The sequence below is a fragment of the Cetorhinus maximus genome, chromosome 25, assembly GCF_964194155.1.
Source record: "Cetorhinus maximus chromosome 25, sCetMax3.hap1.1, whole genome shotgun sequence".
Lineage (NCBI taxonomy): Eukaryota > Metazoa > Chordata > Chondrichthyes > Lamniformes > Cetorhinidae > Cetorhinus > Cetorhinus maximus.
The window spans coordinates 5,029,790-5,040,765 of NC_135903.1; the positions used below are offsets into that span (position 1 = coordinate 5,029,790).

Sequence of the window (10,976 nt, forward strand, 5' to 3'; positions counted from 1 at the left end):
TTATGTCTTTTTCCCAGGTTAGTTTGTTCATCGAATAGGTTGCCAGCCAACACCAGAGGCTATGGCTTGAAGGGCATCACTCAGCATCAAGTATGGCTGACCAGGAGACTCTCCCACTCTTACCACCTGCCATTGGAGTATTGAGAGGATTTACAGGTTGAAAATCAACCTGCTTGACTACATTATGAATACACCTTCCTTGGCCATCATGTCCTAGAGAGGGACTCGAACCTGGAGCTTCTGGTTCAGGGTCAGGGACACAACCCACTATGTCACAAGACCTCCCCAGAATAACTACAGATACCTGAATTTTGAAGATTGAGCAGTTCTTATAAAACAATAATTAAATGCTGAATTGGTTTAACGAGTTGTTAAAATTGGCACACATGAAGTTGATGCAAATACGTTAACCAGTGCAATACAGAATCAAGACAACTTTAACTGCCCCACACTTTTATGTTGCTTCTGCATCTGTTGAAATTTGCAGACCACAACTCCGTAAAGAATGCTCAAATCCCATTTACTCTGGTTAAGCATGACATGCAACATATGAGGCAGAACTTCCTGCAACTCAACTTTAGCAAGACTGAAGCCATCCTCTTTGGATTTCACCTTGCACTTTGCACCTTGACTCCTAAGCCCATTCCCTGCTCAATTATTCACTCAGGCTGAATCAAAGTTCCATTACACTGTATGTTTAGAAGGCGAGATTGTTTAATGCACCTCTGAAACAGCATTCCTACCTCACTTCCCAATGTTGCCAAAACTCTCTTTCATGTCTTTTTAGACCTAGCATCCAACTGTGTTTTCCTAACTTTCAATCTTCAGAGTCCAACTTATCCAGAATTCCACCAACTGCAACTGACCTTCTCTTTCACCTATTAATTACATCCTCACTGAATTTATTTCAGAATCCTTGTCGCCTCGCTGTACTATATGTTCACAAGCTTCTGCAGCTCTTTGTCACCACTCGCATCTTCTGTACTTCAGATAGCACCGGTGTGACTTTTCCCTCAGCTCCCTCACTGATGGCAGAGCCTGAAGTCACTACAGTCCACATTCTCCAATTCCTTCTCAAATCTTCACCACACTTCCACCTTCAAAAACCTCCTTAAAACATATATCCTTGATCGTATCTTTCACCACCTCTCCCAAATTTTCACCCTCCAATCCGACCAAGTTTTTGTGAGACACCTTGATGCATTCTTCGCTGTGTTACTGAGGGTGTGCTGCATGGTCAGAGATGCCATCATTCAGATGAGAGATTGAACTGAGGCCCGGTATACCCTCTCGGTATCCCATAGCATTATTGGAAGAGCAGCAGGGGAGGTCTCCCCAGTGTCTTGGTGAATACATCACTTAAAAACAGATAATCTGGTCATTGTCTGAGTGCTTTTTGTGTCACCGTGCGGTGTATAAATTTGCTGCTGTGTTTCTAGCCATACAATAGTGAGTACACTTTAAAAATACTTAATTGGGGGTAAAATACTTTGGAACATTGAAATCATAAAAGGCACAATATAAATGCAGATCTTTATTCCAGCTCTGAAGAAGAGTCATATGGACTCGAAACGTTAACTCTGTTGAGCTCTGAAGAAGTTATATGGATTTGGAACGTTAACTCTGTTTCTCTCTCTCCACAGTTGCTGCCAGACCTGCTGAGTTTTTCCAGCATTTTCTGTTTTTATTTCTAAATATGTCATATAAGTCTTGAAATCACTGTAAATTTCTGATGCACAAAAATGCCGCAGCTCATTCTTCTTACCCTCAATTCCCTTTTTATTGCCAGCTTCATTTCCCTTCACTGTTCACTTCACAAGTTATTTTGCTGCGGATATGTCAGTGCTATAAGCTTTAACTTTGTAACTCAGATTGGTACCAGTCTGATTCTAGTTTTGATTGTCCACCAGTCAGTGGGCGATGAGTGAAAAAATAATCATCTTACTTATTCCTCACTTTACTAAGCATCTGTGCACCAGATGGTGATTCCCAGTCCTCTGGCAGTGTGTCACTAGTTGCTGAATAATACCAATGATACCAAAGAAATAACTACAAGTAACATAAGGTTGTGAAAAATATAGAAATTTATTTGGAAAATAGATAACCTTTAAAAACGGAGTTCACCCATGTTACAAAATATTTCAAATAAATAGCAATAAAATAATTATCCTCCAATATAAATTAATAAAAATAAATACCTTGAGATGTGTGCACTTATAGAGCAAATAAATGTCCTTTTCAACAACTTGAATATCACAATATTCCAAGATCTCCAACCTTCTTATTAATCTAAGGATTGATGCTGCTTTGGGTTGGAATAATGATGCCTTACTCTGTTAAACAGTTGTCGTCTTATCTGAATAATGGAGCATAGTCTGGCTTCAGGCTATGGGCCTGATTTTCCTTTGCTGTGCCACTCAAAATTGGAGTCAGAGAGACTAGTGGGGAGCTCATTTGCTTCCAATAAAAGCTCCAATAACCCTCTGAGCTTTGAGCTCAACTGAAGACCTGGTTTAAATTCCTCCTTGAGGCTTTGCTACCCTCCTAAATCCCCTCCGCCTGTTGAACTGCTGCAACAACAGTCTCACCGCAGCAGCGGGATTTCTTCCAGTGATCAGCCCTGACCCAGGAAGTTGGGTCAGGGTTACAGCAGAGTCAAAGCAGTGGGCGGAAGTCGTATCATGCAACAAGAAAGGAAGTCTAGGTCTGTTTGTCTTCCCTTCTGACTCCTCAAGTATCTATGAACAAAATCAAATGTCATGTAACTCAGCATAAAGTCAAAAGCAATTTGCTTTCTCTTTCCATTTTTGACTGTTGTGTCAGACTTCCACTTGCGTCAGGAGTCATGCAAGTTTCCTTTGCAGGGGAACATTGGAGAATATTTGGATGGATTTTCGAGTTTGGAAACTGAACAGGAATGAGAACCGAATTTCTTTTCAGTATCAGGTGCAATGGCAGTGCTCTTACCTCAGAGTCAGAAAGTTGTGGGTTCAAGCCCCATTTCAGGACTTAAGCACCACAAATCTAAGTTGACACTGACGGAGAGAAATCAAAATGGTCAGAAGAGCCTCATATTTGACTTTGAGGTTACCTCCAATTTTTGATACTCTAGTCTTTTGTAATCATCCTTCTTTAATTATAACTTGCAAACTAGCACTTCTGTTTCTCTCCTACAAGCTACCCTTCCCTTGCTTTAGTTTTTTCCCAATCCCACTCATCCCTTTGAGTTTCTTATTTTCCCATTCCCAGACCTGAATTTTTTTTTAAAGCACACACCTCAAGTTGTCCCTGAGAGATTCCCTACGACATAAATATTTGTTGCATAATTTTCTCGTTATATAACTTAAAATTAGAGGAAATAAAATTACTTGTACTTTTAAATTATAAATAAACTTAGCATTTTTTTTAGCCAATACTGGTCAGAGAAAGTCCCCTTTCTGTCATAACTAATTTCAAAGTAAATACTCACACATGTTCTCTTGGGCAGAATTTTGCCCTCGGTTGGCAGGCGGGCCCCACCGGCTCGATGGCGGGCGGACAGCCGACCCCGGCCACCGAAATGGGGCCCGCCGCCATTTTGAGTGGGCGGGCCAATTAAGGCAAAAGAGCGCACTGCTCCCTGAGACTAAGTGCTGTCTCAGGGAGATTAGTGACAGGTTAAAAAACTCTAAAAATAGAAAAATAAAAACATTATTAACATGTCCCCCTCATGTGACAATGTCACGCGAGATGGGACATGTTAATAAGAAGCACTGAAACTTTATTATAGTTTTTAAACACAAACATGAAACCTCATCCCGCCAGTGGATGAGGTTTCATGTTTTATCAGGAGCCCGCTGGGGCTCCCGGCCTGCCCGCCAGCCTTAAGGTTGGACGGGCAGGTCTTTAGTTATCTTAATTAGCCTGTCAATGGCCTCAATTTTTAGGAAGACAGGTGGACAGCGAAATCAGCTGATTTCGCTGTCCGCCCGTCTTCCTAAAAATTTAAATGGGTCAGGATGACGTCGGGGGTTCCTCCCGATGTCATCCCGAGTCATTTTCCCGTCGGCGAGCGGGCCCTGACTCCAAATCGCCGACGGGAAAATTTTGGCCTTGTCTTACATTAGCAATGGGTTTTACCGACTGTGATATGCACTGATGTGTGCGTGATGCGTGATATGTGAGATGCTCAACGGTCTTCAAAACATATTACATTCTAGCTAAAACAAAATTAAAAACGCGGGAAGTATTTTCCATTAACTTTTTCAGTTTTTTCAGTAAACACCGCACAGCCACTTGCTCCAGAAAGTCATTCCCAAAGTTCAGCTCTTGCAGATCAATTCTAGCTGGTGCTGGGGTGACATCTAAAAAATGCATCTGTTACATAGAAATAATTCAGGTCAATTGTTATCATTTCTTACAGAATCGCAGTGTTCCCAGTCCCTGGCAGTCAAAAAAAATCATCTGCGCGTTCACTTTGAGTGTAATTTCAGACACTGAATAAAGATATTTCTGATTAAAAAAAAAAGCCAGGAACTTAAACTAACAACTGGAAGAACAGTCATATTCGATTTAAAACTTTAACTCTGTTTCTCTCACCACAGATGCTGAGTATTTCCAGCATTTTCTGTTTTTATTTCGGATTTCCAGCATCCGCAGTATTTTGCTTTTATTTTAGGAATTTAAAGCATATTATTTCAAATAAAGCTATGGTTTAAGGGCACGGGGCAGTCAATTTGCACAACATAAGAACAGCAATTTGATTGTGACCAGATAATCTGATTTTTGTGTCATTGGCTGAGAGACAAATATTGATCAGAACAATGGGGATAACTCCTTAAGTGTCAGAAGTGGCTCAGTGGGTAGCACTCTCATCTCGTCAAAAGGTTGTGATTTCAAGCCCATCCTAGAGACTTGAACCCAAAAATCTAGGTGGATACTCCAGTTCAGTACTAGGGAACGTTGCATTTTGGAGGTGAAATATTTCGGATGGGACGTTAAACCAAGGCCCCAACTGCCCTCTCAGGTAAAAGATCCCATGGTACTATTTAGAACAAGAGCAAGTGGTTATCCCCAGAGTGGCCAATTTTTATCCCTTGAACTGAAATTAATTAAATAAACTCTGGCAAATAGGTACAGAAGAAATAGCAGCAGCAATCATGGCTGATCATTGGACTTAACTTTACTTTCCCTCCTCACCCCACTCTCCATATCCCTTGATTTCCTGAGACCCCAAAGATTTGTCTGTCTCAGCCTTAAATATACTCAATGAACAGAAGCATCAATCAACTTTGGAAATAGGAAATACGTAACCTCTCATCAGTGACTCATTTCATTTTAGGTGCTCACCATTTCCAACATTGAATGGCATAAAAAAAATATATAAAAACAATGCAATGTAATAGTCACAAGGGTACGTCATCACTGCCTTAAGACATATGATAGCTAAGACGTTACTAGTTTGAATCACCTGATTAGGAATCATGGGTGTTGTTGGTCAGTTTCCTATTGAACTTTGCAACAAGTTCATGAGTATTTTTATACAGATTATGCCAAATAGTATACGCAATAATATGTTCGTAGGTGGTAACACATCCCCAGCTTTTGATAATGCCAGTAAACCACATAACCTTTGTTCTTGCTGTTTATGACACAGTGTTTCAAAATGTTACTACATGCTGTCAAATGAGGTTTCGGCATATTAAGTGGCCTATGTAACAGCGGAAAAGTAAAGGTCTCTGCATGTCTGGATAACTTTGATTTTAGAAGGAAGCACAAAAATATACTCACCAGTTCCTCGATGTTCAGTCTCAGATTGTTGAGATCCAAGGACAGGTCTTGCACTTTCTGCAGTTTTTTCCCCAAACGGTTCCTCTCAATATGTGATGTTAGGTAACCGTGGTACTGTTGTAGCACAGTTGTCATGTTAAGCAGGCAAGTTTCCTGGAGCAAAAGTTAACATACAGTCATTGATATTGCATGGAATTATTTTTCAACTCTTATATACTCATTAGATTACAGGATCCCTGACCTATGCATCTCGACCAACTTTACATCTTCTTGTTGGCAGTTTACAGATTACTAATTGAATTCATTATTTAAATTCCACCAGCTGCTGTGTTGGGATTTGACACTTTGTCCCCAGGATATTAGCCGGAGCCTCCAGATTACTAGCCCAGTGACATTACCACTACACCACCATCTGCCCTACATTATATCTAAATGTAAATAAATAAATCTGCAATAAAATCTAGTATCATAATGATAACCATGAAACTACCGGATTACTGCTAAAATCTCATCTGGTTCACCGATGTCTTTAGAATATAAGGAGGTAGAAGTCATGCTGCAGCTATACAAAGCCCTGGTTAGACCACACCTGGCATATGTGAGCAATTCTGGCACCACTGGCCTTGGAGGAAGCACACTGTGGGTTTGCCAGAATGATACCTGGATGAGGTGAGATTGCACAAACCAGGTTCATAGTCCCTAAAATGTAAGAGGTGAGGGGTGATTTGTTTGAAGTTTTGAGATATTAAAAGGGGACAGATAAGGTAGATAGGGAGACACTATTTGTGCTGGCTGGGGAATATAGGACCGAGGGGCCATAGTCTAAACTTAGAGCCAGACCTTTCAGAAGTGAAACTTCCACACACAAAGGGCGGTAGAAGTTTGAATCTCTCTTTCCAAAATGGTAATTGATGCTAGATCAATTGTTAAATATAAAACTGAGATTCACAGATTTTTTTTAACCAAAAGATATTTACCAATATGGAGCAAAGGCAGGTACATAGAATTAGGACACAGATCAGCCATGGTCTCATTGAATGGTGGAATAGGCTTGATGGGGCTTAAAAACCTACCTCTGTTCCTACATTCAGGGGAGCAAGTCTGCTGTCCTTACTTGATTTGCCCTACATGTGACTCCAGACCCACAGCAACGTAATTAACTCTGAAACCATTCAGCTGTATTCAAAAGAGCTAGGTCTTTTGCTGATCCTTAACTATAATAAGCTTTGCATCTGTTTTACTTGATACAATACACACATCTACTTTATTTGCAAAAACTGATGCATTTCCTCTAACATTGTTCATTGTGCTTTGGAAAGCAGTAGAATACAAATCTGATAAAATATGCCCAACCAATTTATTGGTGTGTAATATTGATACCTTAATTCCTCCAAACCTACAAATATATCAACCCAATACTACTCACCAACTGGAAGTCAGTCAGGGTACACCTGGTCATTTGAACTGACATTAGGTGTTGGGATTCTGCCAGCAAGCCCAGCTGATCTTCATACAGGTATGGATACTCCAATCTCTGTGACAGGATAGAAAAGGCAAGTCAGCGACACAATCTACTACTATTCTCCTGTAGGGGCAAACCCATTTTCTTCGCTGGTTTTACATCCAGCAAATCACTGCTCTTGAATCTTGAAGTCCCTTTTGATGTAGACAGGTTGTTAATCCGACTCTCAGGAGAACCAACCGGGTGCAATTGGGGGAGGGGGAAGGTGGGTTGCCACTCTGCTCTCCTCAAATAGGAGTACACTGCAGCTCAGTATTCCGAGACCAGAGCTCATCTCCATTCACTGGAGCTGGCTGAAGTATGAATCACTCCCTATAAAACTTTAACCCAATTCACCTAAACTTTTTGCACTGCAGTCATTCCATCTTTTCACACCTTAAGCTCATTCACTGTGACTTCTGTGAATGCCTGGTTTGTGATTTGGATCCGTAGAATAATGGAATGGAGAGTATAGTTACTGCTGCTTCAGGGTTTATAATATTAAGCTGCCATCTCATTTGGAAGAAACATCACTGGCCTTTGATGGTTCTGTGGACAAATGCAACATGTGGGTGCAACTCAGCTTGGGAGACCACGATGGCTGCCGTTGGTTCTGCTGGTTTATAATGCAGTAGCGGAGCAGGACTGGGGTGCCACAATTGCCCTCCGTTTCCTGGGCTGTGGTGGGGGAGGGAAATCACCCTGAGTTATTTGCTTCTAACTGCTAACCAGCAGCCTGCTGCTGTGAGTGAACACTGACTGATGCCAGCTGGACTGTGATACTTCAAGAAGTTCTCACTCTCCAGTGACCACAAGGATGAGAGATGTACTGGTGGATGGCCAACACTCATGGACTACACCCCTACATGAGGGATTGCCTTAAGAAGATTCCTGACAATCTTGCTGCCACTATAATTACCATATTTAATACAGAGAAGCAGATAGGCAGCCAACTGTGGTGTTTGTACAAAACATGCAATAAAGATGCCTGGCAGGTGATTTACAATGTAAATGGGACGTCTACACTGAAACTGGAGTACACTATCTCCCAGTAACTTTAGTTTAGGAAGCGTTTTAAAAACAGTGGAGTTAGCAAATGGCATTAAGTCTGTTCTCTTGGAAAACTGCCTCTGTTTCGTACTTTGACTCTCAGCCCCTCCAATTCCACAATATCTTATAGAAAGCTCATTGTGTGGAAACTTCAAACAATTTCCAAGCATGCACAGTTAAGTGAGAGGTGCCCTGTTTTGAGTGGGTCTCATGGAAACCGAAGGAAAGTGACTAAAAGCTTCCTTTATTTCCACAGTGGAAAGGCCACAAGCAGAAACTCCAAATCAAGTCCTTTTTTGACAATGTTTTCTCATTTTTGGGGGACAGTGCCTCTCATGCTCATTTGTTTGGGGCAATTTGACCATGAGGAGAATCACTGATGCTGCCCCTCAAGTGACAATTCCATTTCTTATTAGCTGTAGCTAGGTAACAAAACACGAGAAGGGGCCCTAAGTCATCATCTTCTGTTCTTAGCCAAACAGTGCTGAAGACATCTGGAGCACCTTTACAATAGATCCCACTTTAGATCAACTAACTCAAGATTAACTTGATCCCTTACAACCGACAACAAAGGACTATAAGAGGTGGGAGCAGAGGTAGGCCATTCGGCCCATCGAGTCTGCTCTGTCATTCAATGAGATCATGGCTGATCTGATAACCCTCAGCTCCACTTTCCTGCCTGTTCCTCATTACCCTTGATTCCCTGACTGATTAAAAATCTGTCTCAGCCTTTGAGGATACTTAAGGACCCAACCTCCCCAGCCCTTGGAGGTATAGAATTCCACAGATTGACTACCCTTTGAGTGAAGAAATTCCTCCTCCTCTCTGTCTTAAACCACATCACCTTAACTTTGGCGACCTAACCATGGTGAAGTAACCCCGTTTCAAAACAGAGGCACCCAACTAACTAACAGTTCACCTGCCTTTCCTCCACCGGTTTTTGGCCAGTTTAATAGTTAAACGTAACTGGACAGAACAACTTTTGCCGGAGAAGTAAATCTGCGCCTTGAGGTGGCTTCAGGAAAGAATCTGACCCCCTTTTTTCTGTTGCAGTTTAAGGCTGAATGCTATCATGTGGGATGAATATCCTCAGACCATGTTTAACTGTTAGGGGGTGCTTTTGAGGGGGGGTTAGCTGGGGTAAGTGGGTGCGCCCTGGGGGGGCGGCTGCTGCTCAGGACTTGCGCCCCATTCCCTGGGTTGAAATTGACAAATCCTGTGCGCGGATGAAACAAGAAACACGGGGGAATCTCGGAAGTTGCTCTTTGCTCGTCCCCGTTCCAAAATCTATTTTTTTTAATCTTTGCCACGTTCGTCGTTCATTCTATTCACGGGTCATTATTGATACCGCCGCAACGACCCGGTGGAGTCTGGCTTTACTCACGTGCATTTCTAGCAGAGTTTGAATGGTATTCCAGATTTGAAAGACAAAATCCTTGTTTCTTTCCAGTCCGTCCCGGAACTCCGGCGGCGTCTGGTCACCTGAAATCTCCAAGGGCGAAGTTGGAGCAGCCCAGGAGAGGCTGCTTGCTTTCAGCACCGAGCAGAGCATCCAGAGAGCTGCATGGGGAAGATTGAGGCTGTGGTTAACAGACTAATGGGACTAAACAACGGGTCGAAAGCCCGGCGCTTGATTTCTAGCCTTTTCTCTCTCTCTCTCTCTCTCTCTCTCTGTTTCTCTGCAGATTTTTCTCTCTTTCTGCTTCCCTCCCTCACTGATCACCTCTCCTCTCTATTCCATGCCTCCTTTCCTCCGAATCGTTTGCCACCAGATGTCAGTCCTGGTGAAGAGTCATAGGGACTGTGTTCCTCTGCGCAGATGCTGTCAGACCTGCTGAGTTTCTCCAGCTATTTTTGGTTTGGATTTCCAGCATCCGCAGTTTTTTGCTTTTATCCTCTATTACTGTCCCCTGCACCCACCCCCCTTCGGGTCTCCACAAGCCAGGCCAATGAGGAAACAGGCGCTATAACTACTTTAAAAAAAAAGTTTTCTTTTTTTGGGAATAAATAAAGCCGATTGTTAAGAACCCGGTCCTTACAAGTCGCTAAAACACACACTTACCGGTGACAGAATTCATATTGAGGAGATCTTCACTTGTCAGTGGCTGGTCTTCTCGAACTGTTTTCGGTGGGTAGATTAAGGTGGAAGTGTGGGAGGCTATTTCCAAGCTGATACACATGCTGCATTTATATATTGCTGAGATTCATAACAATTATCTAGTCAGCTATTTCTCAATATCCAATATAAGGAAATGATACAAATAGAAAATTTAACTGGGAACTCCAGAAAATAGGGAACAAAGATAATTAGATTCAATATATGAAAATTCCAAAGGAGAGGGGACAATTCAAGGATTATCAGGGAGGAAAAAGCTAATTTCAAATAGATAAAAATGGAATTAGATAAAATTGGCAGGTTGAGTATTTGGAAAATAGAATGGTGTGCCAACATTAGGAAACTTTCAAGGCAATTGACGACAGGCACATTGGGTGGCTGGTTCGATCTCACCCCTTCTGTGTCGCAGTCTGAGACGTTCTAGGTTCAAGTTCCACTCCAGAGACTTCAGCTCTGAGAAGAATCATGGCTGAAGCCTCAGTGTAGCACTGAGGGAGATCTGCCACTGTCAGAGATGTCCTCATATGGATGAGACGTTAA

The 10,976-nt window shown here is 42.1% G+C and overlaps 1 protein-coding gene across 1 annotated transcript; it reads right to left on the reverse strand.

Annotated features, from left to right (window-relative positions):
• Positions 1-4,181: 4,181 nt before the first annotated feature.
• On the reverse strand, positions 4,182-10,647 carry LOC144667719 (uncharacterized). The gene is made up of 5 exons (XM_078529171.1): positions 10,383-10,647; positions 9,705-9,880; positions 7,196-7,303; positions 5,770-5,922; positions 4,182-4,356 (listed from the first exon to the last, which is right to left on the reverse strand). Exons 1-5 carry the CDS (start codon positions 10,498-10,500, stop codon positions 4,189-4,191), a joined length of 723 nt encoding a protein of 240 aa, XP_078385297.1. The 5' UTR covers positions 10,501-10,647; the 3' UTR covers positions 4,182-4,188.
• Between the last annotated feature and the right edge of the window lie 329 nt (positions 10,648-10,976).